The sequence below is a fragment of the Fusarium oxysporum genome, chromosome 5, assembly GCF_000149955.1.
Source record: "Fusarium oxysporum f. sp. lycopersici 4287 chromosome 5, whole genome shotgun sequence".
Classification (NCBI taxonomy): Eukaryota; Fungi; Ascomycota; class Sordariomycetes; order Hypocreales; family Nectriaceae; genus Fusarium; species Fusarium oxysporum.
Window position 1 is genome coordinate 2,744,300 of NC_030990.1, and position 27,048 is coordinate 2,771,347.

At 49.7% G+C, this 27,048-nt stretch overlaps 10 protein-coding genes across 18 annotated transcripts; 7 read left to right on the top strand and 3 right to left on the bottom strand.

The window, feature by feature from the left end:
- Positions 1-1,826: 1,826 nt before the first annotated feature.
- Positions 1,827-7,427, top strand: FOXG_01964 (uncharacterized protein). The gene is made up of 2 exons (XM_018379126.1): positions 1,827-6,494; positions 6,544-7,427. Exons 1-2 carry the CDS (start codon positions 3,062-3,064, stop codon positions 6,600-6,602), a joined length of 3,492 nt encoding a protein of 1,163 aa, XP_018235143.1. The 5' UTR covers positions 1,827-3,061; the 3' UTR covers positions 6,603-7,427.
- Positions 7,428-7,581: 154 nt separating this feature from the next.
- On the top strand, positions 7,582-11,778 carry FOXG_01965 (uncharacterized protein). 5 transcript variants are annotated; one of them, XM_018379127.1, is made up of 9 exons: positions 7,582-8,109; positions 8,201-8,785; positions 9,250-9,330; positions 9,446-9,551; positions 9,605-9,715; positions 9,769-10,047; positions 10,134-10,383; positions 10,434-10,747; positions 10,798-11,534. In XM_018379127.1, exons 2-9 carry the CDS (start codon positions 8,734-8,736, stop codon positions 11,147-11,149), a joined length of 1,545 nt encoding a protein of 514 aa, XP_018235144.1. In that variant the 5' UTR covers positions 7,582-8,109; positions 8,201-8,733; the 3' UTR covers positions 11,150-11,534. The 5 variants fall into 5 exon arrangements, with proteins under 5 accessions (XP_018235144.1, XP_018235146.1, XP_018235147.1 ...); XM_018379129.1 differs by having other exon boundaries at positions 7,590-7,632; positions 7,718-8,109; positions 8,201-9,330; positions 10,798-11,778; XM_018379130.1 differs by lacking the exon at positions 10,798-11,534 and having other exon boundaries at positions 7,590-7,632; positions 7,718-8,109; positions 10,434-10,790.
- On the bottom strand, positions 10,725-12,407 carry FOXG_01966 (splicing factor U2AF 23 kDa subunit). The gene is made up of 3 exons (XM_018379132.1): positions 12,244-12,407; positions 11,944-12,178; positions 10,725-11,887 (listed from the first exon to the last, which is right to left on the bottom strand). The coding sequence occupies exons 1-3, from the start codon at positions 12,307-12,309 to the stop codon at positions 11,559-11,561; spliced, it is 630 nt and encodes a 209-aa protein (XP_018235149.1). The 5' UTR covers positions 12,310-12,407; the 3' UTR covers positions 10,725-11,558.
- A 109-nt stretch (positions 12,408-12,516) lies between these two features.
- On the top strand, positions 12,517-15,778 carry FOXG_01967 (uncharacterized protein). The gene has a single exon (XM_018379133.1). It carries the CDS (start codon positions 12,902-12,904, stop codon positions 15,047-15,049), a length of 2,148 nt encoding a protein of 715 aa, XP_018235150.1. The 5' UTR covers positions 12,517-12,901; the 3' UTR covers positions 15,050-15,778.
- A 2,046-nt stretch (positions 15,779-17,824) lies between these two features.
- FOXG_01968 (uncharacterized protein) lies at positions 17,825-18,355 on the top strand (the record flags this gene model as incomplete). The annotated part of the gene is made up of 1 exon (XM_018379134.1): positions 17,825-18,355. One exon carries the CDS (start codon positions 17,825-17,827, stop codon positions 18,353-18,355), a length of 531 nt encoding a protein of 176 aa, XP_018235151.1.
- Positions 18,356-18,723: 368 nt separating this feature from the next.
- Positions 18,724-19,518, top strand: FOXG_01969 (uncharacterized protein; the record flags this gene model as incomplete). The annotated part of the gene is made up of 1 exon (XM_018379135.1): positions 18,724-19,518. The coding sequence occupies one exon, from the start codon at positions 18,724-18,726 to the stop codon at positions 19,516-19,518; it is 795 nt and encodes a 264-aa protein (XP_018235152.1).
- A 54-nt stretch (positions 19,519-19,572) lies between these two features.
- On the bottom strand, positions 19,573-23,068 carry FOXG_01971 (mannan polymerase complexes MNN9 subunit). Of its 3 annotated transcripts, XM_018379138.1 has the most exons (4): positions 21,444-22,908; positions 20,844-21,393; positions 20,371-20,786; positions 19,573-20,322 (listed from the first exon to the last, which is right to left on the bottom strand). In XM_018379138.1, exons 1-2 carry the CDS (start codon positions 22,548-22,550, stop codon positions 21,373-21,375), a joined length of 1,128 nt encoding a protein of 375 aa, XP_018235154.1. In that variant the 5' UTR covers positions 22,551-22,908; the 3' UTR covers positions 19,573-20,322; positions 20,371-20,786; positions 20,844-21,372. The 3 variants fall into 3 exon arrangements, with proteins under 3 accessions (XP_018235154.1, XP_018235153.1, XP_018235155.1); XM_018379137.1 differs by having other exon boundaries at positions 19,573-20,786; XM_018379139.1 differs by having other exon boundaries at positions 19,918-21,393; positions 21,444-23,068.
- On the top strand, positions 19,835-20,960 carry FOXG_01970 (peroxin-4). The gene is made up of 2 exons (XM_018379136.1): positions 19,835-20,330; positions 20,380-20,960. The coding sequence occupies exons 1-2, from the start codon at positions 20,138-20,140 to the stop codon at positions 20,703-20,705; spliced, it is 519 nt and encodes a 172-aa protein (XP_018235156.1). The 5' UTR covers positions 19,835-20,137; the 3' UTR covers positions 20,706-20,960.
- A 158-nt stretch (positions 23,069-23,226) lies between the features above and the next one.
- On the bottom strand, positions 23,227-27,034 carry FOXG_01973 (uncharacterized protein). 2 transcript variants are annotated; one of them, XM_018379143.1, is made up of 2 exons: positions 26,715-27,034; positions 23,227-26,662 (listed from the first exon to the last, which is right to left on the bottom strand). In XM_018379143.1, the coding sequence occupies exon 2, from the start codon at positions 26,009-26,011 to the stop codon at positions 25,373-25,375; it is 639 nt and encodes a 212-aa protein (XP_018235158.1). In that variant the 5' UTR covers positions 26,012-26,662; positions 26,715-27,034; the 3' UTR covers positions 23,227-25,372. The 2 variants fall into 2 exon arrangements, with proteins under 2 accessions (XP_018235158.1, XP_018235157.1); XM_018379142.1 differs by lacking the exon at positions 26,715-27,034 and having other exon boundaries at positions 23,227-25,323; positions 25,391-26,403.
- Positions 23,388-26,498, top strand: FOXG_01972 (uncharacterized protein). 2 transcript variants are annotated; one of them, XM_018379141.1, is made up of 8 exons: positions 23,388-23,639; positions 23,742-23,825; positions 24,039-24,070; positions 24,122-24,153; positions 24,206-24,254; positions 24,306-24,372; positions 24,425-24,572; positions 24,625-26,498. In XM_018379141.1, the coding sequence occupies exons 1-8, from the start codon at positions 23,592-23,594 to the stop codon at positions 25,116-25,118; spliced, it is 954 nt and encodes a 317-aa protein (XP_018235160.1). In that variant the 5' UTR covers positions 23,388-23,591; the 3' UTR covers positions 25,119-26,498. The 2 variants fall into 2 exon arrangements, with proteins under 2 accessions (XP_018235160.1, XP_018235159.1); XM_018379140.1 differs by having other exon boundaries at positions 23,451-23,639; positions 24,122-24,254.
- Positions 27,035-27,048: the final 14 nt, after the last annotated feature.

Consider the following 27,048-nt stretch of genomic DNA (forward strand, 5'->3'; position numbering starts at 1 on the left):
ATATCTGCATTCATACCAACCATTGCTTGATTATACTATATTATCGCAGTTTTTTCATCGAGAAATATGATTGGCAGTGCAAGATCAGTCCTTCAGACGCCATGCCATCGATGCATGCACTGTGATAGGGAGCACACTCCTGCTGGACATACGCTTTGTGGACACAGACTGCAATACGAGTCTAAAAAGAGAACCACCTCGGCTCGGAGTGACGCTTGGAGAGCGGCTATTTATTGTCGCGGAGAATTTGGGAAGCTAATGATCCATACGAGAACTGCATGCGAACAAGCTAGCAAGGAAAGGAAATAAGTGAGCGACTGGGACACGAAACGAATCAATATGATATTACCATGGCTCCTATTCACTTCACGATGTCTGAGCCTCTGGCCAGGTCACACACTTGCTTGTACTCGATTCAATATCATGACTTGAATCGTGAGTCGATTTCACTTGAAACACAACCATAAATTTCCTACCCATTAGATGAACTCATATAGTACGCCAGTGTCTACATACGTATCCCTCAGCGGGGCTGCATACCTACGAAGGTCCCATACAGTACCACAAAGTCTTGAGAAGCGATTAGAACTCGAGGAAGAAACGGATATGTACACAGCAGAGGGGCCTCCAAGAGCCCAGCCCCACGTTCCATTCAAGCATGCTAGTCCAGCACTAGCCTCTACGTAGTAGTCTCTAAGTATGTACTTACTGTAAGGATTTGATTCAGAGCCCGCAAGACCTTACCTGAGCTAAGCTAATACAGACAGGACCGATTCGAGAGACTTGATGAGGAGAAACATCGAGGGATAGATAAGAATGTTCCCCAAGACGAAATAACAGTGAGATATTTTGATAAGTGAAGAGAGACATCGTGAGAGTTGCGACATATCCAGTCAAGCTTTAGTGGGTAAATGCAACTCCATTACTGTATACCAGACATTGGACGTTCCGATATTCTGGACGGTGGAATAACGGGCTACGGCCGTAGCCGATAGTTTGAGGGGACGTGTGTGTTTCAGCCCGGCACTCACAAGCCACCATTGCGCACTTATCCCTAGAAGTTTAGGGGTTTCGATCCTCGAACCACAGGCGGACAATGCCCCATCCGTCCTTTAGACACGAGGGAGGCTACCGAATCGGGAAGCGCTGCGAGGGCAGATCTGCTACGCATTGGAATCTTCACAAGGGCAACGGTCTCGTCATCACTCTCGGCACAACAATGAACAGCTTGCGCAACCACAGGTCGATCTGGCACTAACACGGTCGACACCAAGAGCCTAATGAGTGTGAGTGGAGGCTGATGAGTCTGGAGTGGATGGGGAAATCGAATTAAGGGTCTCGTTCTGCACCTTCACAATCTCCAGCATCCAGGATGATAGCATGATGGCTCTGAAGGGGGAGCCAGGTGGTCTGGCAAGGTAATTTATGGCGAGAGCCATTATTCGTATGTTACTAGTATATCGATGTGCCCAAAGCTTCGTCATTGTAAGATCTCGTTCATCATGCGGTACGGAGTACACGGCAAAGATTGACCGGAGCTGACACTATCGAAGTATCTTGCCCTACAGCATTGGAGAGAGAATACCTCGACAGTCTATATATACCTAGTACCTACCTATTAGCCCAACGTTGGCGATCTCCAGACTTTACGTTTGCGAGGCGCGTTAAATAACTCGTGTACCGCAATTGTCGTGTTGATGAATGTTCGCTGTAAATCTTGATTTGGCTGATGCCAGGTAACTTGGTCTTGACTTGGCCGGGCCCAACCAGGGACCACTCACTTGCTGCCCTTTGATGTTGATCCCTGTGACTCTGAAACTCCCCTGGATCATCGCTCATGGGGACTTCAGTAAGTCAGGCACACATACCCGGCCTGTCACAAATTCACCTCCCCTCTCTTTTCTGACCTCATCTTTCTATTTCCCCTCTGATCTGTTCCATCCTCTACAGTACTTTGTCTTTAATATTTGGTGTTGAGTCGGCACTGTAAGAGCCTACTCCCCTTACTGTCTTCCATATCGACTATCTGTATTCAAGTACAAAGGTATTCAGCTGGATCCAATCAGCCCATCGCTTTCTCATCCACTTCTTTATATGCAATTCGTCCTATACAACCGAGGAGCCGCTCGCCATACCAAGTACGAGGAAATAAGGTAGGAAGGGAAAAAAAGACCCTTTCTTGGCACATTCTCCCTCTACCATTCATCCTTGTACAGCCCATCCCTGCTGGTGCTCTCCCCTGCCCGCAACTGGAGCCTGAGTTGGTGCCCTGGCGACAAAGGAGAATTGCCTGTGCACTTGACTTCAGTCGTAGCGTAGCGTAGAATAGCGCAGCGCAAACGCAGTAGGTACACACGGTCTCATCCTGGGCTGAGGGTGTTCTCCCGTCTGCCCAACATTCTGCTGTAACATTCGAGCCCAGAGGGTGGTTGTACATACACACACATACAAAGATTGGATTGGCCATTGCGTGTCTGATCTGTTTACGAATCTGGTGCACTTCCTTTTTCTTTCTTCCCCCCCTAATATTCTCGGTTCTTGTTCGATCTGGAGGCCAGCATCAAACCAGCACACGACGCCTCACCTCCATCTTCCCCGCCATACACCATCCGCCATTGCCAACAGCTAGGTACCTTACCTTAGCTCACTTGCACCTCAACTCCGCCCACGATTGCTTATCGCAGATATCCCCTAACTCTCGACGACCCCTTTGTCAGACTCGCCACAAAGAACTCATCAACGATACCGCCCATCCTCCTTTGAGCTTTGGCCGACCGTCAAGCGCCACATACAACCGCCCGCCTACATCCCCACATGTCCGACAGTTGATCCTCGTGTCGCCAGAAACAAGCCTGCCTCATTGGACGACTCCACTATCTCTACTGCTCCGGTACCGTCCTGTAATCGTTCCAGCAGAGGTGACAGCGACCAGGAACCACGTCTCTCCGTTCCTGCAAAGACATAGGCGTTCTGTGCTTACTATCCTCAACTCTCAGTTCCTCCTCTTTGGGTCAATGTCGGTGTGCTGAACCTTTCGCTTCCCTTCCATATTATATCCCCCATGGAGAACGACATACCTACCATCCAGGTCCCTGATGGGCGATCTTCGAGGAGAGACCGCCTTATGGGCAAGCTGTTTGGTGCCAAAGACCGCAAAGGCGAAGAAGCGCGGTCCGCTGCCAATGTCGAATCATTCCTCCACAGCTCCTCAGACAATCTAACAATCACAAACCCTCCCCCGCCTCCCCCGCCGTCGTCGCTTCCAAAGCTGGCCAAGCTCGATACCACATCAATCTCTCGTTATCCTCAAGCTTTAGGACTTAATCATGCAGCCCAGCAAAACCGTCCTCTCGTCGCAGGTCGACCTGATACTACAAAGTCACCGAGACGAAGCCCACGGCCCAACAAGAAAGGTCTGACGGTGAGGTTTGATGATACTGCTCCCGAAATAATTGGCGAAGGAGGTGATGAGTCCGAGATACCTACTCAAGAGATCTCGAAGCGCAAAGTGGCCCGTCCCAAGCAACAACCGCAACAACCGCAATCATCACAACCACCACAACCTCCGGCTCATCGTAGAGCCCCAATGCCGCCAGGACGACCCCCTCCTCCTGATTCAGCTGCTTCAGGCTCACCCGTAGACGATTTCCGACCAAAGCCTTTGTCTCGAACCCAAACAGGCTTCTCGTCAATTTACACACCCGATTCCGACGAAGAGTCTGAGGCTGGACTTGACCGTAATTCTAAATCAGACGAGCTGGTCTCACCTGTATCTGCGCAGCAGCACTCACTTAGCCCAGGAAGACCAATAGGCGCGAGGTTTTTGGGCCCAGCAGCAAGACAAGATGAGAATAGGAGGTCATATATCGAGATTCATTCTGCGCAGCAGCGAGAGGCAGAAGGCAGAGCCTTTGCCGAAGCTGCTCGGGTAGCCAGTGCCACCTCTGCATCCTCACACAATTGGGACGACCCCCATTCCGCCACGCCTCTTTCGTCTTCTCCAATTGAATCACGAAGACGAGGGCCTCCATCTCCCGAAGCTCAAGTCTCGAAACCGAGCCTCGAGTACAGCCCTGCAGCTTCTCTCCATTCCAACTCATCCTCGTATTCTCCTCCCGCGCCCCCAGCTGCAGTTCCAGCCTCTGCTCCTAGCTTATCTGGGTCCCCGTCTGGGGCTCAGGCCCCAGCTCCCACTGCGGTTTCTGCAACCTCTACTCCAACCTCAGAAGTCAACCAATTGTCAAGGCAACCGAGCATCGCACCGCAGCGTGCTCCTCCCATGATGGCTTCTAGAGCATTGTCTGTAAGAGTCGCTGATGGTACTTCTGCAGCTGCTGAGCAAGCCCTTGAGACATTCACCTCCAGGACAAGCCATCTTTTTGAGCTCTTCCGCCTCCATGCAGAATCTGTGAAGCCTCTGTCGACCTGTTCATTGATTGAATTTGGCCGTGGCGCACTATGGTGGTTTCTCAAAGGTCGCATGGGTTTGGAGGTCGCAATCAGGGAAAGGCCCAATTCTCCTCAGGGCCAGATGCAAAACGACAGGGATCGCCAGCAGGCATATGCTAATTTGGCCAAAGCATTCTGGCTTTGCGAGCTCGTAATTCCAGAAATTGCACAAGCGCAGGGGATTGAAATTGACGCCGAAGTCGACGACGTTAGCACGAGTCTGGTCTCATCGCTTAAGAAGCTGGCAATGTCTATGAAACGTAACGGCTTCTTGCCTCCTGAAGATGCATTTTTACCACAGAGCATAGACAAGTCGATATGGGTTGAGTACCCACCTCTGAGCCAAGATATGATTGCTCTTCTTTCTGGCAACTGGGCTTCGGGTCTCACAGCGATGACAAGCCCGATGTCTAAGTTGAGGCTTCTTGATTCTCTCCCCGTGGGCGATACTACCGATAACTTCAACTATGGCAGAGTGCCAGCTGATGCCTATCTTATGGAACAAGGCCACGAAGACCAAAAACTCTATTTTCCGTGTTTGCTCTCCATGGTTCGTCCGCAGAAGTCTACCGGGCTTGTTTTCATCCTCGCCAGTCAGAACGGCCACGTACAGCTTGTCATTCAAGAGAACAAGAACGTTGGTCCAATCTGGGACGATGTGCGATGGCGAAAGGAAACATGCACTGTCGACATTCGATTACGACGTGGCTTCATGTTGACCATTCAACTTGTTCAGCAAGACTTCAGAACACTGTGGAACATGTACGATTTTGGAAGCAAGGTCAACAACTCCCTTTATCCACGAAGTGATGAGAGCATGGTATTCAGGTCAACATTGCGGTCGTTCCAGGTTATGGATGCAGACCCCAACTATCGTCAATTCCCCAAAGAGCCAACACCATATTGTGAGATCTCGCTTTTTGAGAAGCTTTACAAGGAGAACGGCCCTGCAGCTACTCGTACATGGCATCTCGGTTTCCGAATCGCTGTGGTGACTGGACCAAAGACAAGGACACTGAGTGGTGTTCAACATGTGTATTCCCCAGCTCAGCCTGTCCAGTTCGGGTTCTTTCGCGGTGATGGCGATGCTCCGTCTTTGGCTATCAAGTATGAGAATGGCAAATCCAAGGGTCGCATGGTGATGGTGTTTAGTGATGACAAGGCAAGAATCAAGTTTCACTCGATTCTTACCGGAACTGCTCTGGACCATGACGAGAAGATTTACTCAGACGTGCCACTCAAGAACTTCTCTGTGGCTCAAAGTCTCCGTGAGCCCTTGGGTATGGCTCCATTCAGTCGTATGCCTTGGAAGGCCGTGAGAGTGGTCAATGATGAGTATGGCGGAGAAATGCCCCCAACAGTCTTGGCCGATCACCTCAAAGTTGTAATAGACTATCAGAATGGTAATGTTGCTGATCGCATCAATGTGGCACCCGGGGAGTTACGTGTTAGGCTGGAAGTGAGCAACGCTAAAGTCTTTCGAGTTCTTCGGCAACCACAAAAAGACATGACTATCTCGGTCTCTGAGGCGCAGGTGCCCAAAGAGCTTCCCAGGAACATGTCTGATGCATTGCAGCTGCTGAGACACAATCAAACGATTCGAACGTTCGAGTTCAATAACTTGAAGGACCTGCACGATTTCCAATATGCAATGACGGGTTTCGAGGTGATCTTCGATGCCCTTGCAGTCACATTTGCCATCCAGCGACGTCGTATGGTTGTACCAATTCATAAAAAATGGGAAGCAGGATACACCCGAATCCAGGTTATACGACAGGAAGACAAGCAGTTACAGCTGCTGGCCTTCTTTGAAGACTTCCATCACGGACACTGCATGAACTTCCTCTTGAAGGGAACCGACGTTTATGAGAGTGTACAGCGAAGTAACAAGTGTGGTATCAAGTTTGTTGACGCCAAGTTCCCTCTACCACGACTACCAGCAGACAAAGACGGTGACTACGACGATATGGCATTTGTCTGCCTCGACCTCCCAGATTTACCAGGCGAGCACGATGATATTTCAATTTTGTTTGAGAACGAGTCAGGTGAGTGAATATAGTGAACAATAACTTAGACAATGCTGACAATGAACAGACCGAGACGCGCTGGCACAGTGCTTACCGGCACCAATTAAAGGTTCAAAAAAGAAATGAACCGTCACCGAAGAGCAGTAGCATGGCAGTAAGACGCATGCGTCTTTGAAACCGAACAAAAGGCCGAGATGAGATTCTTTATACCCAGGACGGAACTGCCAATGAGTAAGGGATACCGCGACAACTCGATTGCCGCCAGGAAGACGAATCGGAGGTCCGGGGTACCACAAGAGTCCGAAACCCGTACCCGATGGAACAGCTAGAGCAACAGGTCGAATTAGACCGGTACTCCCGGACGACGGAGACATCGAGAAGCCGAAATCGCGAGAACGAAAGGAGTTGGACTTGTATATGGGCTATATTCGAGATAAAGCCCCAAGCAATCTGGAATGATTCATGGGTCGGCTCGAACACGATAATACCTCAGTTTGATTTGGTCGGAAGTGCCGGCCTCGGCTAATCGTCACCTGAAGCAAGCCACATTACTTTTTTTCTATTTTTTTTTTTTATGTGGGAATGTTCTATCATATCATTGAATACCAAGAGGAGAGGGAGTGAGAACCAGAGGTAGATAGACCACCCTACGAGTAGATGTATCGTCCATTAGGGCTTGGATGGTATAAGGAAATAGAACAACCAAGAGCAGGTTATAGGTACTCTTATGGACAGGGTATGCAAGCAGTCAGTCGCTAGAGACAACAATATTAAAATACTCTTAACGACGAATTCTGCTGCACCGTTAGGAAGCCTTTACTGCATTCGCCTAAGCCCAGAGGAGCCTCAGCCTTAGAAGAAAGGGTCTAGAGGGACCCGGGCCGAGTGGGGCCGAAGCTTGATAGCTACCGTCGTGATTGGGTCAAGCGTTTCGTGTCGTGACAATACGAGGATAAGCAAGGTAAGGTAGCTTGGAGCACCAGGCTGTTAATTGGATTCGTTTATACATATTTATTCTTGACATGTGAGATGGCAGCCATCCATTTGGCTATATTTAATCGCTCACCCATTTATACGGTGTGTGTGCTGATTATCTATAATCTACGAGTGACCCTTCAACGGACATTCTGAAAAAAGCTACTCCTTCTTTGGGTCGGTAGGTACTTGTTAGATCTCCCTCCAGTGCAGTGTGGATGATATCATTCCCTTGGTACAGTCAGCACTGATTCGATTGAGTGAAGTTCCCGCTGGCTGGAATCGTCGGTGTGTGTGAGCTCATGGCTCTGACGTAGTTCAAGCTAAGCTCCCTGTTAGCTCCAGTGAGCTTCAGCTTGTGACACCAGAATATTCATCAACTCAAAGTGCTACAGTCTTTATGACAGGCACTAGTTTAGAGGGAAATAACCATATTGACTCCTGCAGAAGTAGATATTTCCACGGGCAGGGAATTATACAAACACAAAGACCTCATGACAGATTCCATTTGGGACATGTTCACTCTTCAGGGTTATTCCTTGGCAGTCAGGGCAGACATCAGCCCCCACTTCCTGGTCAACGCAAAGACAATCCTTCTCCATCGCGGGGCAGATCTGCTGGATTGTTTCATGGAAATGATTGGATCTTGATTACATAGGTAGGTACCTAGTCTTATGCCTGCTCAGATGGTTGTTGCCACTTCCCATCACTACCTCCACTACTTACCTGATGTTAATCTGCCTTGGAAGGTGTTCAAAAACGGGATCGTTCCAGTACCCATCCTCCCCTGGCGTCACTTTGGTCATTTCAAGACCGTTTTTGTCAACACCGGGCCATCCGTTCCGTCATTGCCATAGCTCTATTAACCTCTTCTCTCCCTACCTACCCAGGTACCTAATCTTTGGTGACTGATTGCCTCGTCGTTTCTTAATATCTTTTTCTCTCCACCCAATCCAATACCACCACGCTCAACTCGGCTTTATAATCCATAGCAATTATTCTCACTTCGTCACCTCCGCTGAACCACCGCTCACAAACGATATCGCTATTTCTCAAGCTCCACTTGAGCTCGAGCTCTCTTACCGTTGTGACTACCTGTCTACCTACATCATACAAAGGCCCCCGCACCCAGCCCAACAAAGCTCGAACTGCGCCTCTAAAGGACTGTGGTCCCGTACGTTCATCTGGCTGATTCCCATACCGACATTCTTCGAGAGCCTCAGCAAACGAAATCGTTCGCAAACCAACGTACCTAGGCAGCAGCCTCTAGCAGCAAGAAACAATGGTCATGGGTCTTGTCTCTCATGGACGCCGCAGGACCGGCAGCACCGCGAGTGAGTTTGCCTGTCCTCTTTCTCGTCTTATAAAGAATCGGAACCTCTTGTGACGACTTCAATGCGCAATCGACCCCGTGGAATCTTCCGCCTGCTACACTGAATTTGCTTTGGTGTCTCCCTTGTTCAAGACGTCACCTAGAGGCTGCAGTACCGGCATAGGTCTTGGTAGCTTGGAGCTCTAGTGAAGGGCGGCCCCCCTCTGTTCTGTTCTGTTCTCTATTCGGTTCAAGCGCTCACTCACCCACATCCTTTCACATTGAATCCCCACTCAGCAAATCCGAATCCTCCGTCCCTGTCCCTATCCCTGACCTTATAGTTATCGATCGAGTTCTGTTCTACCCCTCCCAAATCTGCACCCCTCCAAAATCCCTTATATTTTTCTTTGGAAAAAAAAAATTCTTTTTTTCTTCTTGGCCGCTGAAGAGTCGCTATGTTGACAAACTGGTTCTCGCAACCTGCAGGCACTCGCTCCTCTACCGATGACCCTCGTGGTCCCGACGCTGAGGATGACACCCTAGTGATGGAGCCCGATCAGGGCAATGGTGAGCCCCTCCTTCGTTGCAGGTTGCGTCGACATTCGCAGTAACGGTGCGATCGCGACTCAAACCGACTGCCTCAGCCTTTCGACCTTGGACTGACTCTCGTGATGTATTCAAGTCCTCTCCCATATTATCTCCCAACTGCGACCCGGGGCCGATCTGAGTCGTGTCGTTCTTCCCACCTTTATTCTCGAACCCCGCAGTATGCTCGAGCGCATCACGAAGTGAATTCCCCTGTCTAAGTCATGAAAACCAGAGGTTAACTTGTTGGCTGCAGTTTCATGTGCCACCCCGAAATGCTCCTTCAGATTCCATCCATAGACGACCCCGTCGAGCGCTTCGTATCCGTAGTCAAGTTTTACCTCAGTGGTTGGCATATTCGTCCTCCGTGAGTTTGTGCTTGTTGTTGATGTCGATGCGTCGGTTACTGACAATCTGTAGAGGCGTCAAGAAACCCCTAAACCCTATTCTGGGTGAGATCTTCACTTGTTACTGGGACTTTGAGGATGGAAAGCGCGCATATTACATCTCTGAACAGACTTCTCACCACCCACCCAAGTCGAGTTACTTCTACATGGCTCCAGACCACCACATTCGTATTGACGGAACTCTCAAGCCTCGGAGTCGTTTCCTGGGAAATTCTGCCGCCAGTCTGATGGAAGGTATTGCATTTCTGAGTTTGCTAAACCGCGGAAAGGACCCTGCAAAGGGAGAGCAATAGTATGTTGACCCAACGCACTCAACCCTTGCATGGCTATGTGGTTCTGCAGTGCATATTTCCTTGTATATACTCTAACAGGATGCAGTATTCTCACCCAACCCAACATGTATGCCCGAGGCATTCTGTTCGGCAAAATGAAGTACGAGCTTGGCGATCATAGCTTTGTCCGATGCCCTGAACTCGACCTGGTTGCTGATGTCGACTTCAAAACAAAAGGCTGGGTCGGTGGTACTTATAATGCCATTGGCGGAGTGATCAAGAGGGAGAGCACTGGCGAGGTCTTGTTTGAGCTCTCTGGCCTCTGGAGTGAGGAGATGTACATCAAAAACATGACGGTTGGTACACCTATTTACAACACAGGCTCATTTTTAGCTGATATGATTAGACTGGTCACCGAGAGATGTTCTTCAACGCTCTGAGATCAAAGCCCTCACCACCAACTGTTCGACCAATCGAGGAGCAAGAGGAACGAGAGTCTCAGCGACTGTGGGACAAGACGGCTAGAGCTGTCAAGGACCGCAACCATGAACTTGCCACAGACGAGAAGACCAAGATTGAAGATCGACAACGTGAGGAAGCTGCCCAACGAGCACAGGAAAACATCGAGTGGCACCCACGACTTTTCAGGAGAGTACAAGGTGGTCCCGGTGGACTGGAAGAAGGCGAAGAAGATCTGGAATGGGTCATTAACGCCAATATGTAAGTGCTGGCAAACTTACGTAGTTGGCATTTCACTAACTTGTATCAAGTGATCATGCTGCGACGCCCGAGAAGCAAGCTGAGCAAATTATGGCAATCTATCCCATCGTCAAAGGACAAAAGTCGAACCAACGAAACGTCATTCCCCCACACAGCCCTTCTGCTAAGCCTGCTCAAACAGCATCAGCTCAACCGGTAGAGAACCACATCGATGATAACCTCATCAACTTTGACGAGATGCCTCCGCCTGCTAAGCCGGATCAGACACCCGCTGCTGAACAAGCAACAAAGCAATCTGAGATCCAAGGCTTGCTCAGCTCCACAGGAAAGAAAGCCGACGGACCGCTGATTGACTTCACAAACGATCTGAAAAAGGACTTACCGTCTGCCACACAACAATAAAACGCAATGAAGAAATGAATATCAATTATCTCTTAGATATGGGAAGCGGGCAGTGAGGACTGACTTTGCCTTAGAACAGTTGGACTAAGACGGAAGCAGGGGACAGGCAGGCTACATCAACATCGGCGCGCATCGGGATTAGTTATACACGGGTATTTGCATTCTCCGTGGGTTTACAATGAGTCAGAAGGGTTTCAACACCGGCCTCCGCCAGGTGACTACTGCAATATTCTTTTTGAGATATATTTGATGAAAGGAGGGGTATCCATAATGGTTGAATCGCCCAAGAATCCTTACATAACAACTATTAGAACAAAACCCCAGCCCCTATAACGCCGTGACCGTGCCATCCGTATTGCATTTCTTCCCATCGAAGGCCCTTCACCACTCAGTACCAGTATACAAGCCGCTAGTAGCGACGTCTTGTGGGTTCAGGTGTAGGTGAGCGAGACGCGCTCTTCTCATCGCGACCACGCTCCTTTAGCCACTTCTTTGTGCTTAGAGTCAGATCGCGATCGAGTTCTTCGCTAGGGTTCTTTCGGTGGATGAAGTTGCAGAAGCCTCCTCGAACACAACCTTCTCCAGAGTTAAGTCGGCAACAAGCCTCGCGGAAGTCGGTAACAGGACTTAATTCGCAGTATATCGGGCGCGCAGCATACCATCGACTGTTAAGCTCATCGCAAGCCTTCTGGGCTGACTCTTCGTACTTGAAGCGGGCGTAGACGTTGCCGATCAAGTCTATTCGAAGTTAGCATTTGAAAACTATAGAGAATCTGGGAAAGAGAACGACTTACGATCATTGTTGTTGTCACAAACAACAAGCTCCTCCAGTTCGCCGTATTTGCAAAGCTCACACCAGATATCCTCGTAGAAGGCGTCGAAGTGATTCTGTAGTTGGGAAGGATTCATTCGGTTTTTGGGATCGTACGCCGGATTCTGATAGAGGTTGGGCATCAGGATCGTCTGACTGTAGGAAGGCTTGACGTGTTTTCGCGAGCAGCGATCGCCATGACGACAAGCACCGATTTTCTACGTAAGCGCGGACAGAGTCAATAATCTTGGACTTGCGACTGAGACGCGTTTCAGGGACTTACGAAGTAGAAAGAGCAGTTGACCTTGTCAAGCTCTGTACCGAAGATTGAGGCAAGAAAATTGGCCATTGTTGCGGTTCTGGTGGACAGTAGACTAATGAGGCGACAGCAAGTTGATGAAGACTTGAAGAAGGATTTGAGGTCGAATATGGAAATCAATTGCAGGCGTCGAAGATGCTTGTCGAGATACGTACCTTCTCACGTGCGATGGAAGACTCCAGCCTTCCGTTCTGTGGCTTGATAAGCCTCCTCGCCACAGATCAAACATCTGACTAAAAGCTAGCGCCATTCTTCTGACAGGGTTCATTCAATACCCTTCTCATCGGCCTGAGACGCAAGCCTCTCCTGAAAGCTCCGGGAGGCTAAAGTCCAAGTTAGTGTGGAGAGCTTCCCCAAACATTTTCTGGCAATTGGTTTAATTTCGACAGGGTCTTTGTTTGGGGCCTTGGTTAAGGGGACGAAACGCAACACAAACGCAGCCAAGGTGCTCTCCTGCTCCTATACTCTCAACCATACGACGTACAATCTGATCAACCAATTCACATATGAAACATATACACTTCTTTTCTTGATATGCATCATCGGGCAGTGATAGCAACATCATAAGGTCTTTGTTGTCCCCTCTCTCTGTTTGTTTACCTAAAGGACCAATACCTCGACCATGGATCAAGCAGACATCCCCGCGCTGCTGGCGCGTATGGCGAGTGATGAAGATGCTTCGCGCAAGATGGCAGTATTTAAACTGCAAAACTCGATTAATGATCCAGCATTTGCCGATGTTTTCATATCCTCAGGCGGTCTAGTCGTCCTCCGTCGTCTCATCATGACATCTGCTGGCAACACGCTCGCATACTCTCTTCAAAGTCTTACCCGATTGCTGGAAGTTGATATGGGATGGGATATCTTTGAGGGTCCAACCGCAAGCGACCTCGTCGAGCGTGTCGTCGAATTGATCGTTACAAACCCTCTTGTCAATATCCTCAGAGGAGCCATGTCTATCTTGGTCGCACTTGTTGGTCATTCCCAGTCTACCAACCAAAGTGATGCCGCGAACCGAACACCAGGAACCTTTGGCTTCCGCGCCCTGAAACCCGCCGTGGCTGTGCACCCGAACTTCTTCGAGCTGGTTATACAGCAGCTGCAGAGCGCAGATCATGCCCTGTGTGCCAATGCACTGATGTTGATCAACGCCCTGATCCGAGACGCCGTATCGGGGGAGAGTACAACAAATGGTGGAAAGGCTAACGCAGGTTCAGGAGAGGATTGGGCCAAGTTCATCAAGCGGCTACAAGACTTGGGGCTTATCAAGGCGGTTCACAGGCTCATGCAGAGTTCTGCGCTTCAGGACCTGGCGCATCCCATGCTAGAGTTTCAAACGCTAACCAAAATTCTATTGAGGAAGTGGCGCGAAGTCGATGTTGATCTCGAGCGACCGGAGCACCGAAGGGCTCTCAAGGGACTTCATCTGGCGAGTGCACCGGAGCGAGCTCACGTAAACGGACATTCCCCGGGACAAGAGTCGCACGAGGCTCCAGGAAAGAAGGGCAGCAGGCGTCACAATCCCGAAAAATGGAGGAGACTGGGATTCGAGACGGAGAGTCCTGCACAGGAGTTCGATATGACTGGCTTCTTGGGTATGATGGACCTGACCGACTACGTCCGCAGGAATGAAGATGGATTTCAGAAGCTGCTGCTCGAACAGGCAGGGAAGCCTGCACCTGAACGCTGCCCCGTGGCCAGGGCCAGTTTCGCTGTGACGATGATACTGTACGACCACTTTGACGTAGACAAGACGGATCTGGATGATGTCAGGGGCTACCAGTTATTGGAGGCCAAAGACCACGACAGATTATTCAGACCCCTATTGCTCCAGTGGTCTCGGCTGCACACCGCCGGCTTGTATGCCTTTTTCCGTGTCTGGAAACTGACTGGCGCGGAACAGGGTGACTTTGAAAAGGTGGTCGAGCTGGTTAGAATTCTGATCGACTGCGTTGTCGGAGGAGCTACAAGGACCAAGGATGTGGCCGAGGTGGAAGAAGAGATGCAGGAGTACGACGTACCGCGACTACGGGAGCAGCAAATGGGCCTATTGGAAATGTCGTTTGAAAGCACATGGGGTCAGCACCTACAACAAGTGAGAGAAGAGCTGAAACAAGAGGCTCTGCAATTCGTCAAGGAGCAGCGAATTCGATGCCTTCTACAAGGATCTTGGTTCTCAAAGCCGACGCCTAAGCGAGACAATGGCGCAGTGAAGCACAGACTATTCACACCTACACCTTGGCGATATGCAAAACTCTCTCATAACCGACGATATCTACACTACGCCGACTTCGAGGAAAAGACAGTAACGGCGCCCAGCCTGGATTCGTTGGGAGAAAAGGTTGATCTCAGTACTATCAGTTCTGTTGTATCCAATGTTTCAGCGCCCAATGAAGACACCCGGAGCACCATGAGTGATTTGATGGGCAAGGATGCAACTCCCAAGACAACAACCAAGATCACCGTCTATAGTTTCGTAAACCCAACGGAGGCGGCAAGGGGAACGGATAGCAAGGAACAGCCCATCTTTACTTTGTGGCCACTGAGCCACAGCCTGGCCTCGGAATGGCTGGACGGACTCTTGATGCTACTGAACCAAGCGCCCATAACCGCAGAGACCAACAAGCTTGTGAACCTGGTGAGCGAGTACGGGCTCAAGATCCGACTATTGAATGTCCGAATGGACACAGCATTTGACGGTCCAGAGCCCGGAGCTGGAGTGATACCGAGCCGGGATGGTCTTGACGAGGATTACTTTTTCGAGGTGTGAGCGTGAAAGATGGTTGAGCATATTGTTTTTTCTTTTGTCATGTCCGTTTGTGTTTGGCGATTCATAATTATACCCCATATCGTTGCGCGGCAAGGCCAATAGAGACAGGCATAGCGAGCGTTGTTTGGACAAGCTCAATACAGCTGGACGAAGAACATATCAGATATAAGTGAGGCATTAACTTTGGGCATGTTGCTGAATATTTCATGCCTTATCATGATGATAGCATAGCATTCGCATTGCTCATTACTTTGTGTTTACATGTATCCTGAAACATGATGTTTTGACGTATAGCCAATGTAAAAGTACGAATTCGAGATATTGTTTCATGGCATGAGAAAAGTTCATGATGGCATATGTTGATTAGAAGCTCGGACTTCTCTTTGATCCTGTTGTAAACTTTGCCTACTCTAAGGCCTTGAGTTCCGAGGAAAAGGATCTCATCTCCATTCTCAGATGGCGGTCACTCATGCAACGGTGATCAGTTCTAGTGGAGGGGAGGGATTGAATGGCTTAGAACGGTTCGGCTTCAGGCCGATTCGGAGACAAGCCAAGGAAGCGGTCCGGGGGTACGGGGGTCGGCAATGGATCAATGGGTCCTGCTCCGTAGCTAGGAGCAAGTCAAGATGAAGGATCTGACAAGGTCTGGGAGACGAGGTATCAGTACATAGGCCTCTAGGTTATAACTTACAGGAGTTATTAGTCCCACGGGATTGAGTTCTTTTTTTTTTTTTTTTTTTTTTCGTGAGATACCGACTCAAAACCAAGCCAAAACCTCAGAGTCAGTCTCGAATAAAACTTGATGGGATGCCTTAGAAGATTGTGGGTAATCTTTCGATCAACATAGGAGAGCTAGGACGGTGGTACATGGAAAGGTAAGGTAGAGCTGGCTTGGGCAGCTCGGAACGGTTTTCAATGGAGCTTCGAGGTTGGAGTGGCATGCATTGGGTGGATCTACAGATAGATCGTGGATCATGATGGTTGGATCGTGTAACGATACAATGGAGAGAGATCCAATTCTGCTGAAGTGGCCTGGTCTGATATGGCCTGAGTTGTATTGCATATGGTATCTGTAAAACTTGGGTGCCTACTAACCTAGTAACTGTAGGTTTCCCCTCTCGCAGGTTGATAGAATGATGAATAAGTTACTTTACTCATAGCACAGTCAGACAAGTAAGTATTCCATTCCTCTGTGCGTAAAGTACCAATCTAATAAACTTGACAACGATCTAGACCAACTTACCACAAAACCTAGTCTAGGTACTAGTTCTTCCGTCTGGAACAATGAGAAAGATGCTGAGGCACACATCAGTAGCGGTGACGCCTCGTCTTCCACTTGGCTTGCTGCAACTGGTGTCGCGTGCATAAGCGTGAGGCCCCTCTCTGCTCTGCTCTGCATTTGCGTTGTTTGGAGAGGAGCAGGAAAAAAAAGTTACAACCCGGTTTTTAGCTGTACGAGCTACAAGCAAGCTCCCGGAATGGCCAAGTCCCCATCGGATCCCAGCGGAAGAGGAAAGAAGAGAGGATTGCGGTGTGCAATTCGATCCAATGCTGATCGTGTTGTGCGTGGTTGGGCTCTTTTGTTTATTTATTTTTGTTCTTGTGTATTTTCTTATTGGTACCCGTCCATTATAAGGTATCAAGAGTGAAGCAAGAAAAATGCGGAGCTAGCCTTTGTATTTAGTTTTCTTCTTCCCTCGTCTTTCCTCTCCTTTTCCCTTCTTCCTCTCTTCTAGGTCAGTCATTGATATGGCCCTCCTCCAATAAAACCTCATCTGTTTGGGTTGGAGAGGAGAAGACGACAAGAATTGGACTCAAATATACTCATCGAGCCTCTCTCTATCGGAAGGGAGAGGCATTGTTGCGGGCTGCCAGCCCAGTGTAAAACTGGCTGGAGATCAGCAACCTTTACTGGTTCATCTCCCTGACCGAATATTTCGTACATGTCGAATTCCTTCCATCACCGCCTCATCCTTCACCTCCACCTTCACCTCTGGGGCTGATTCCATTCCGAGGTACGTACCTTTTTGAGATATCCCTTCAGCTGTGGAGATCAGTCAGTCTTGGCCCTGCCGGGCTGGAGAGACTGACCACCCCTGAAGCCTGAAGCCCTGAAGCGAGGAAGCCAAAGCTGACAGGAGACGCGTCCCTCTAGCAAATCACGTCTCGGAGGAAAAAAAGTTGTCCCCTAAAAAAGGACAGCCAATCTTATCGGTAATCTGGACAGTACCAGTTTATCACTGGATATTGCACTACTCCGTACAGAACAACAAATTAAACTCCCCCTTCTCCCACCATCACGGTGCAATCAATCTTCCAACATTCCGTTCATTCTTGGACTCAAAACCTTTTCGAAGTTGCTGATAAAACTGCGTCTCGGTATGTTTGCCCCTTTTTACCCAGATACCAAAGTTATCCTTTTCGTCAGCTTGTGGCTTCTCCTTTGATTAGCCTGCGCCTCGTATCCCATCCCCTTAACATGTGTTATTTCTTCCTGCCAGCTTGTCCTCAATTTTTCTCTGCTGCCTGAATCCACATTCATTATCACTTTCTTTGCGCTAACTTCTAATTTCTTCACTCAGCTCATCACCAGAGTATCCATTCTTTCACATTGAACACGCAATTGACTTCCGTCACTCTTCCGGATCGATAATTCTGTTGCCTACCCGCCGAGGCCATAAAAGCATCCACTCGATTCACTAGGTAGTCTATACTCCTTCCACACCAACAACATCAAACCCTTTCTACGAGAGTTCATCGCACGAATCAGCCATCATGTCTCGCATTCAGATCCCTCTCGACGTTATCACGTCCCGCCTCAACTTCGGCGATCGCTTCCAGGGTCTTCGATCTGGTCCCCTCAGCGGCCGCTTCTCCAACTTGCGACCCGTTGGCGAGTTTCTCGACTTCAAGCGTCTCTCTAAGCCTGCCAACTTTGTTGAGATGCAGTCGCGCGTCAACTACAACTTGAGCCATTACTCCAGCAACTATGCTGTTATCTTTGTTATGCTGAGCATTTACGCCCTGCTCACAAACTGGTTGCTGCTCTTTGACATCATCCTTGTAGTTGTCGGCATGTGGTTCATTGGCAAGCTTGATGGCCATGATCTCGAGATTGGCACTTTCCGTGCTTCTTGTTCGCAGCTTTATACTGCACTCGTTTGCGTCGCCGTTCCTCTGGGTCTGATTGCTTCACCTTTCACTACCCTGCTCTGGCTCATTGGCGCATCTGGCGTGACCATCCTCGGTCACGCTGCATTTTTGGACAAGCCCATCGATGAGGCTTTTTCCGGGGAGGCGGTCTAGGTGGTCGGCCGCAATCTCCCGAATTCGCGCCCCAATGGGGAAGACCATCGAGGCGCAGTCGGAGGAGAACAGACGGGGACTCTGCGTCTCGCGGACGTCAAGGAAGAGACGTTCGTGTGGAGGAATTGGATTCGGATGAGGATGCACGAGGTGTTGGTGCCAGTTCAGGTACCCGCTTGGCTAGCGATTCTCTTCGTTTTACGGGAATAGATTTGGGTAACCGAGAACGGGGCTTGGTACGAAGGGGTGATTATCAGGATTCGGAGGACTCGGAGGATGACAGTGACAGCAGTGAGGATGAGGAGTTTGAACAGTATCTTGCCGAACTGGCTGTTCGTGATCGGGAGGAAGCCCTGGTCCAGTCGGCAATGCACAGAATCGAGCGTGCAAAGGCCAAGGGAAAAACAGATGTTGATCTCAACGAGGAAGAAATGGGTGCTCTGGAGCGACGACGAAAGAGAGACGAGGCGGCGAAGAAGAAGAAGAGCGGCAAGAAGCGTAAGGACCAGCGAGTCGCTGTGCCACTTACCCAGCTCGAGCCGTCATCGCGCAAAAAGAAAGCACCCCCGGTCTCTAGTCAACCACGCACGCAGTCGCGAGCCCGGCAATCTTCTTCTAACAGCAACCTTACCGAGGATCAAGACCGTTCGTCACGCCCTTCCATGGGCTATTTCCCACCACCAGCGACAGCCGGCCGACCACGCTCAGGGACCTCGTCACAAAGACCTCAAAGTCGAGTTAGGGCCCCTTCTAATAGTCGTCAGCCTTCTGATAGCTCGGTGATTGTTCGTCGGGGTAGGAACTCGAGTCAAGCTCCCCTCGATCCCTTCCAGTTCCAGGTTCCAGGTGCCCAGGCCTCGAGTCCAGCTGGATCATGGAGACAATTCTCAGGGGCTCAGCGTTCATCACGGGGATCCCGTCAAATCAACGGGTCAAGCGAGGAAGAGAGCGAGAGCGAGGATGAGTCTGATGAGGAAAGAGAAGCATCAGTAGAGACGACATCTAGCGATGATGTTGGCAGTGGAGCTCAGATTGTCGTTGAAGAATCATCTCCTGAGCCTTCTAAGCCCGAGCCAGTCAGGAGGAATCCACCTCGTACTTCTGCCTCATCATCCACGTCCAAGCGAAAGCCTGCGACGAATGGTGGGCGAAGGAAAAAGTAGAGAGTTATGATGCTAGACTATAGGAGAAAAATACCACCCTGTTCAGAAAATTCACATCTCTATTCATTATTTGTAGACTATCGATTCGTCTTGCCAGAATGTATCCATCTCTTAGTCTTTGTTGTTGAATATGGCCAAGTTCATGACATCGTGTAAGAAGCCTTTCCACATGAAAGGGGTCGCTAGACATGAAGCTTGAGCCACGCTGCCACAGCCACTGGCCCGTTGAGCTGGCAGTTATAGTACCGAGCCAGGGGCCTAGTAGTCCATACGTGGGCTAGCCTCCCAGGTACCTTAGTTTGGACAGTACTTTCCTAGGTCAGACAAGTACCTACATACCTAACCTAGTAGGTATTTTGAGTATCGAGCATCCCTCGGCTCTGGCCGACCTTACCCCCTGTAATGAGTCGCCAACTGGGCATGCCGAGGGGAGCTCAACAGCTCAAACGTGACAAAATAAGTCACGACCCCAGACCAGCTGGAACCTCGTCCCATCCCCAACTCCAACTCCAACTCCAACTTCAAGGATCCCGCCCAAACTCTTTGAACTCATAACCTTGATAAATTCCTCGCCGTATCATTACTCCGCCTGGCCCTGATATCGCATTCAACCAAAGCAATGCCACCATCGTCATCAAACTCAGTCGCTGCGTCGCGAAGCGCAAGTCGACGACTGATAAAGGAGTTGGATACATGGAGCACAGAGCAAAAGGAAGAGAAGGGCATCGAACGTCTTGGACCAGTCAATGAGGGCGACTTGATGGAGTGGGAAGCCGTCATCAATGGACGAGATATAGGCCACGGCTACGATGGTCAGCCCAACTCTTGATTTTGCCATCTTCACCTACTAACATCTTGCAGAGGGACGCTGGCTTATCAATATTTCCATCCCATCGACTTACCCCCTCGCACCACCAAAGATGACGTTCGTCACGCCCGTTGTTCACCCGAATATTGCCCTTCAAACTGGCGAGATCTGCCTCGACCTGCTCAAGGACGCATGGACACCTGCGTATAGTGTCTTGGAGTGTGTTCGAGCCGTGCGCATGTTGCTGGGATGCCCTGAGACCGATAGCCCACTTAACGTGGACGTTGCGGCCTTGTTGCGCTCCGGCGATGTGCTTGGTACCAGGAAGCTTGTCGAGTTTTGGTGTCGGGATTCTGATGGGCGGTATGAGGGGCCTTGAAATGCTAGCTATGGAGTTTGCACCGGTTGAAGATGAGGTATATGCTTGAATTCGGGGGGGTACAATATGGAGTTATGGTTCCTATAAAAGGTTTATTAATATACCTAGGTAGTCAGTTGGATGTCAGATTGGGCTTACAGATGTTCATAAGTTTGTTGGTTGAGCAGTATCGCATGATTCTCAGTAATAATATTGCAAATACGAACTCGATTTGAGAAACAAAATTCACGAGATGACAACCTATTCGAGAATGACCTCAAAACTTGTATGTGAACAGCATAACACACGCACTCGCAGATGCCCATCTATTCCATGATTCTTCCTCCACTTTCGCATTGAATGCCTGAATGTTCTTACAGAAATTTGTAAACCAATACAATATGCATATCTTTAACAAGCCGTGATAGCTTCCCTGAAGCTATCGCGCTGTTTTTTGGCAACGAGGCTTCCATTCCTCTCTGTTTTTGAATAAATGTTCAGAGGATGCACTACTAAACGCCATGACCTGTACCCGCCCAAATTGAATCGTGATTTGCCCACTAGCTATTAAGCAACTATTTAATGTCCTAATCCCAGGGCAGCATGCTTATCTTCTTGGCATAAGAACTAGAAGACAGGGGCCGCAAAAGGAGCTGGATCATGTTGCCCTCGTGAAGGCGTGGCAACGTTATTCGTTATAGTGATAGACCTAGAAAGTCATTAGTGCCAGATGTTGGTTGCAACAGAGAAATGACTGACCTTGTAATTGGGCAGGCCATATGGTTGCCAGCCTAATCGCTTAGCCATTTTGGCGAATCCCTCAGTCTCAATAAGATGGTAGAAGGGGAAGGGAGGGAACATGGCACCATCGCGATGCACATCTGCCTTGACTAGAAGGGCAGTACCCCCAACTCCGTCAAGTGGGATAACCAGATTACGGTCGCCGCCCTCAACAGCCAGGTATGCCATAAGCATTCGATATGTTGGCATTTCAGCGTAGCCCTCGAGAAGAATTTCATCCGGTCCCATCTTGGCAGCGAGTGCCAGCGCTGTTTCGCTGTCTTGCCAGCTGTTAAAATCGTATGGCCGCTCGGCCATTTGCTTATGTTCCTCGTCGTAATATCGCTGGAAGCAGTTTGGGACAATGAGCGGCTTATCAAAGGAGGCGAGATCCTGGATCAGGGTTGTAGGAGTCTCAATGATGTCGGCATCTAGCCACAGGACCCAGGAGGTATCGGGTCCCAGAGTTGTGAACAGTAACGAATTCCGGGCCTTCGACATAACCTCGCGACGGGCCTTCTGGTTTTTAAGCTTGTGGCGCTCGGCTTCATCCTGCGAAACAATAGCAGGATCAAAATCTTGACGAAGAATGATGATGCTCTTGAATTTGTCGCCCTCACGGCCATGCTTCTGCGTCTTGTGGATGTGGTCTTGGAGTTCGGTGGTGGCTTGGTTGCCCTCCTTGGTCTTGGGTAGGATGAACCCCAAGGTGATAAGTTCATGAGGATAAGTCAAGCGCAAAAGATTGTCCCAGTAGCCAGGATAGAATCGAGACATGGGGGTCAGGATGAGGACATTTTCTCGGTTCGCGATGGGCGAGGTCGTAATGGTGACATTGTTAAGGTTGTAGTGCACAACGGGTGGTGGCTTGAGCGGTACGCCAGATCGGGATTTTGACTTTCGGTACGGTGAAGTCGGCGGCGAGAGATGATGCTCTGCAGTTATGGACTCGAATCGGCGAGCGGTGGCGGATTTGCCCGACGGGGAGACGAGGAAGACGATGATGAAGATGCACAGGATCGCTCCGAGCGCGAGGGTCAAGGGATTCGTCTTCTTGAGACGAACCGCCCCCATGGGTCGGGCCATGAGAGTTGTATTAATGCGCCTGAGAGGCGGCGAAGTCTTCGGGTATGCCAGAGAGTGCGACAGCACCAGCTATCGCAAGGAAGTCGAGGGCATCAAATTAAATGTTGAAGCTGTTTCAAGATGCGCCGCAAGGGACACCTCAGGAATAAGTGATAGGGGGTTTAGATAGATTCGTATAAACGGTTGAATTCTCAATTATAGCCTTTGAAGAGGCAAAAGACAGACAAGAGAAAAAGAAGAAACGGTCGTAGCAGATGAGACTGAGCGAAGGGGTAATATGACAGGAATACGAAGTGGTTCTCTGGCCTCCAAAGGGATAATTAACTGAAGACACAGCGACTGAAGGGTTCAGTTGGCTGAGTCCCCAGAACAGGTCTAGCGCTGAGACCCGTCCCATCGGTGAATCCCAGTAGCACCTAGGTATCCATGCAGATGCAAGATACTTTTGATTTGGAGGCGGCTCTCGGAGAGGCCTGAACTCTGGAAAGTATCATTGTGTCTGAGGGCTGAGGCCGTAATTCGTTTATACGTTTGGAATCATTTGAAAATCAGTGAGAATTCGAGGTTCTACATATTCGATATTGCTGTCATCCAAGGCCTTCTCGTCTCCATTAGACCTCTCCAGTGAAGTGAAGTTTAAAAAGAGGCTTGGTCGAGGCCCCTCGGCAATGGTCTTGTTCTGATCAATCTGACGGTATGATGCTTGACAAGCAACTAATATCAGTGGTATTTGAGTCTCCTAAACTGTTTCAATTGTAAATTGGTCCTGTTCGATCGCCCGAAACCCAACAATATCATTATCAAGTCCTTCCTCGTATTGTCGCACTAATAATAGAGGCTCCACCACGATTCAACGCCCAGGTTGTGGCTTGAAGCCTTGATTTGTGGCACCCACCCATGACATTCAATCCATCCTTCGCATGTGCGTAGACAACCTTGGCCCAACTTTGCAAAGCAACACAGCTCTCCTCTTCAATTTCAACCTCAACTTGCCGAACTCGTCGCGGATTCTGCAAAGCTTCGCAGCAAATACACGCAAATATGGCTGACAAGATGGATCGCGGTCTCGATGAGATCATCGCTGATACTGTACGTCTTTCTCATCTCCCTCCTATACTTTCATACCGTCTCCCGCAGTATATGAACGCGCCCCCGTCTCGCATCAACCCAGGCTGACTTTTTCTTTCGCAGCGCGCCAATCGACCTCGCAACCACCGTGGCCAAGGTCGCCGACGTGAACCCCGTAATGACTACCCTCGCGATGGTGTTAGAAAGGTTGGTTTCTCCTCAAACGGCAACTCGGCCTTCATCATGAGTCTTTGTTGACGTCGGCGGTGCAGGTTGACTTCCCTCGCCCTCCAATGATGCCAACTCGACCTGTACAACCCTCCTCGCAACTCGTCCTTTCGGTGCTCGGAGCTTTTGTCGATTGAACGGCTTTCCACTCTGAAAATCCCTTGCTGACCAGAGCGTCCCTCCCACTTACAGTCCGTTCGCGACGATTCACGAAACCTTGATAGGTCAGTCAAAGTCTTGCCTTCCTACTCCTCTCGCTTGCTAACTGTACACAGCGAATGGGTCCATGACCGATTCGAAGAGAACAGTAATACTTGAAAACCCTTCCTGCCCAGGACGCCCTTTTGACACTTGTCCAGACAACCGCCGAGCTCCTGCTCCTCGCCGCCGCCGCGAATCCCCAGACCAGTGAGTCTCACCAATCAACAATCGCGATCTCCCTAACCTTGTGCATAATAGGGAGTCCAAGGGCGCCAAGCTCAGAGTTGACAACATTCACTATGATCTCACTGAAGAAGACCTGGATGTAGGTGGATCACATGGCTGGAATTACTACACAGCAGCTTACAGGCATATAGGAGCTATTTCGAAGAATTGGCCCAGTTGTTCGCCTTCAGCTACGGTATGACCGCGCTGGGCGATCCGAGGGTACTGCTTACGTGACGTACGAGCTGAAGGAGGACGCTCAGGAGGCGGTCAAGCAGTTTGATGGTGCCAATGCCAATGGTGAGTGAAAAGCCAGCTTGCCGAGTTGTGCAACCTGACTAACAGAAACCAGGTCAACCCATTCGATTGACTCTGCTACCCTCGCGAAACCCATTTGATACCGCCGTTATGCCCGGCCGTCCACTGGCAGAGCGAATCTCGAGTCCGGGGGAACGAAGATCCCATTCTCCCCATCGCCGGTATGATGACGACGATGCTGCCCGCAGAGGAATCGATAGATATGTTCCCGGTCAGGGTCCTCGTCGCAGCCCAATGCCTAGACAGGGTGGTCGGGGCCGAGGACAGGGTGGTCGTCGCCCTGGAGCTCGACGCGATGGCAGAGATGGGGGCAGAGATCAGGAGGGCGGACGCGGCGGACGAGGCAACCCTCGTGGAAAGAAGACACAGGAGGAGCTGGATGCAGAGATGGCGGATTACTTTGGCGGCGGTGACAACGCGCAGGCCGCCGAACCTGCTGACCAGCAAGATGCACCCCCTGCTCAAACACAGGCACCGGCGCAGACTCAAGCTCAAGCTGCGACCGACGATATTGACATGATCGAGTAGCTTTGTTGTCATGATACTTGAGTTTGATATCTGTCATGTTCACAACTATGTACACCACCAGAATGTTTAGCGCCTTACACCTAAAATCCCACCTTCGAAGTTGTCATTAATAATTTGGTTGCCTATAGTCAAATAGTCCACATGAAAAGAGAGGACATCAACCCCCTTGCGTGTTACGCCGGCTCCATGCATATGATAGTGATCCCTGCACTTGTTAGCAACCTTTTGATTGAATTCCAAAAAGTAAAAGAAACTCATGGCAGAATGCCTACCCCTGTGAAGCCCAGGTTCCGGCCTGTGACGAGGCCGTTGAAGGACATGTCAACGTTGACGCTCATGTTGAAGCTGATACTGTTCCTATTGCTCGGTCTTGGCTGTGGTCCATTGACGTTCTGTCCATGCAATGTTGTCTGCTGGTTGATAGTTCTGGCCCCTCGCATCATACCTCCATTGTTCTGTGTTGATATCCAGCGAGTAGTTTCGCTTCGTGTCTGGGTGATTGTGAATGGCGACCCAGGAGTTGTTTTTACACCTCGATCTGTTGCTCTCCTCGATAGTTGCCGAGGAGGCAGCTCTTCCACGCTACCTTCTGAGTCTGAGTCATAGTCTGAGGAGTCTTCATCTGATGTGTCTTCGTCGGATGATAGATATACACTCTCGGCATCGTCGGTATCTTTGCCAGGTGACGGTTCAACTCTTTTCTGCTTCTGCTTTGGTTGATACGTCTTTACTGGTACTGTCGTATCCGCTTCTTCGATTTCGTCTGGCTGTCGAGGGGTTGAAGTTGGAATAGGCTCTGTTTTCTTGTTGTTGTGTTTGTCTCGTGATGATCTGGTAGTTCTGGACGAGGATGCTGATGCAGTATCATGTTGATGTTGAGGAGGAGAGAACATAATGGGCTATTAGTTGATGTTATCGACGTTTTGGATACGATCAATAAACTCGTTGGGTTTTGGTCGATAATGAATAGTTTGAATTACGGGTTTCGATTCTATGTATCATATCTTCAGTGACAGTCTATAGCCTCCACTGCCTGTCAAAGGTTCGTCATCATGTGCTTTATGTCTTCGGAGGCGAATCGAGTCGGGCTATGAATGGTTCCCCGCGACACCAGAAACAGGATGGGATCCTTGAAGAGTGACGTCGACCTTGACCACAAGAAACGACTTATCGCTGTATAGGCCTCGGTTCATTTTGATCATATCATTCGAAACCATTCCATTTCCACGTAGCTGATGATTTTGAAAACTGTTGAGTCTATACACGTTCGGTTGCTCACATTCGCTAATCTATTGAGCTACTATATATATATACGGATGGTATGAACGCCCAGAGTGGACTGCGTACTAAGCCATAGCGCCCGTTGGAGATAACGGCGGGGATATCACTGTCACTTTCAACTACAATTCATCCTCAGTTGATCGATCGATGCCTTATGAAATAACAAAGGCACTGGTATCGTTCATTGAAAGCCCCGCACCCACCTCGCTCTCCCAACTTCGACACTTTTCCATATCCACGTAATAACCATGCGATCCTTGAATCTCGATTCAGTGTCAGCAAATCTCGTAGCATCTTGTTAACTCGCCTACATACCTACAATATGCCCTGTAGTAATCAAGTGAAGTTGGCAATACGCCTAGTCTGTCACCCGTTTGGCGGGATCGGTAATCATTTGATTCGGGTTCTATCACTTGAAGTTTCTTCGACGCCTAGAGCATGATAGATGAGTAGCTAAGACGTCAAGATCTAGTATATTTATTGTATCTCATATACCTTTGGGCCATGGCGTGTGCATTCATCGTGGTTATTGAGTCTTGAGCGTCGGGTTCTCCTCCGTCGAGAAGAAGTGCTTCAACTGAGATAGGCATATCTCTGAGAGACGAAACGCGAGATGCTGTTTATCAACCTGTCCACTAGATTAATATCT

Excerpts from the sequence above, each read along its gene's own strand:
- FOXG_01964 (XM_018379126.1), top strand. The coding sequence starts at position 3,062 with ATGGAGAACGACATACCTACCATCCAGGTCCCTGATGGGCGATCTTCG. Across the intron at positions 6,495-6,543 it reads TTTGTTTGAGAACGAGTCAG|ACCGAGACGCGCTGGCACAG; the intron begins GTGAGTGAATAT and ends GACAATGAACAG.
- FOXG_01965 (XM_018379127.1), top strand. The coding sequence starts at position 8,734 with ATGGTCATGGGTCTTGTCTCTCATGGACGCCGCAGGACCGGCAGCACC. Across the intron at positions 9,552-9,604 it reads ATGCTCGAGCGCATCACGAA|TTTCATGTGCCACCCCGAAA; the intron begins GTGAATTCCCCT and ends TGTTGGCTGCAG. Across the intron at positions 9,716-9,768 it reads GGTTGGCATATTCGTCCTCC|AGGCGTCAAGAAACCCCTAA; the intron begins GTGAGTTTGTGC and ends GACAATCTGTAG.
- FOXG_01966 (XM_018379132.1), bottom strand. The coding sequence starts at position 12,309 with ATGGCCAATTTTCTTGCCTCAATCTTCGGTACAGAGCTTGACAAGGTC. Across the intron at positions 12,179-12,243 it reads TCAACTGCTCTTTCTACTTC|AAAATCGGTGCTTGTCGTCA; the intron begins GTAAGTCCCTGA and ends GCGCTTACGTAG. Across the intron at positions 11,888-11,943 it reads TTGTGACAACAACAATGATC|ACTTGATCGGCAACGTCTAC; the intron begins GTAAGTCGTTCT and ends AACTTCGAATAG.
- FOXG_01967 (XM_018379133.1), top strand. The coding sequence starts at position 12,902 with ATGGATCAAGCAGACATCCCCGCGCTGCTGGCGCGTATGGCGAGTGAT.
- FOXG_01970 (XM_018379136.1), top strand. The coding sequence starts at position 20,138 with ATGCCACCATCGTCATCAAACTCAGTCGCTGCGTCGCGAAGCGCAAGT. Across the intron at positions 20,331-20,379 it reads TATAGGCCACGGCTACGATG|AGGGACGCTGGCTTATCAAT; the intron begins GTCAGCCCAACT and ends AACATCTTGCAG.
- FOXG_01971 (XM_018379138.1), bottom strand. The coding sequence starts at position 22,550 with ATGGCCCGACCCATGGGGGCGGTTCGTCTCAAGAAGACGAATCCCTTG. Across the intron at positions 21,394-21,443 it reads ATGGCCTGCCCAATTACAAG|GTCTATCACTATAACGAATA; the intron begins GTCAGTCATTTC and ends ATGACTTTCTAG.
- FOXG_01972 (XM_018379140.1), top strand. The coding sequence starts at position 23,620 with ATGAGATCATCGCTGATACT. Across the intron at positions 23,640-23,741 it reads ATGAGATCATCGCTGATACT|CGCGCCAATCGACCTCGCAA; the intron begins GTACGTCTTTCT and ends TTTCTTTCGCAG. Across the intron at positions 24,255-24,305 it reads CGCCGCGAATCCCCAGACCA|GGAGTCCAAGGGCGCCAAGC; the intron begins GTGAGTCTCACC and ends TGTGCATAATAG.
- FOXG_01973 (XM_018379142.1), bottom strand. The coding sequence starts at position 26,011 with ATGTTCTCTCCTCCTCAACATCAACATGATACTGCATCAGCATCCTCG. Across the intron at positions 25,324-25,390 it reads GGAACCTGGGCTTCACAGGG|GGATCACTATCATATGCATG; the intron begins GTAGGCATTCTG and ends TAACAAGTGCAG.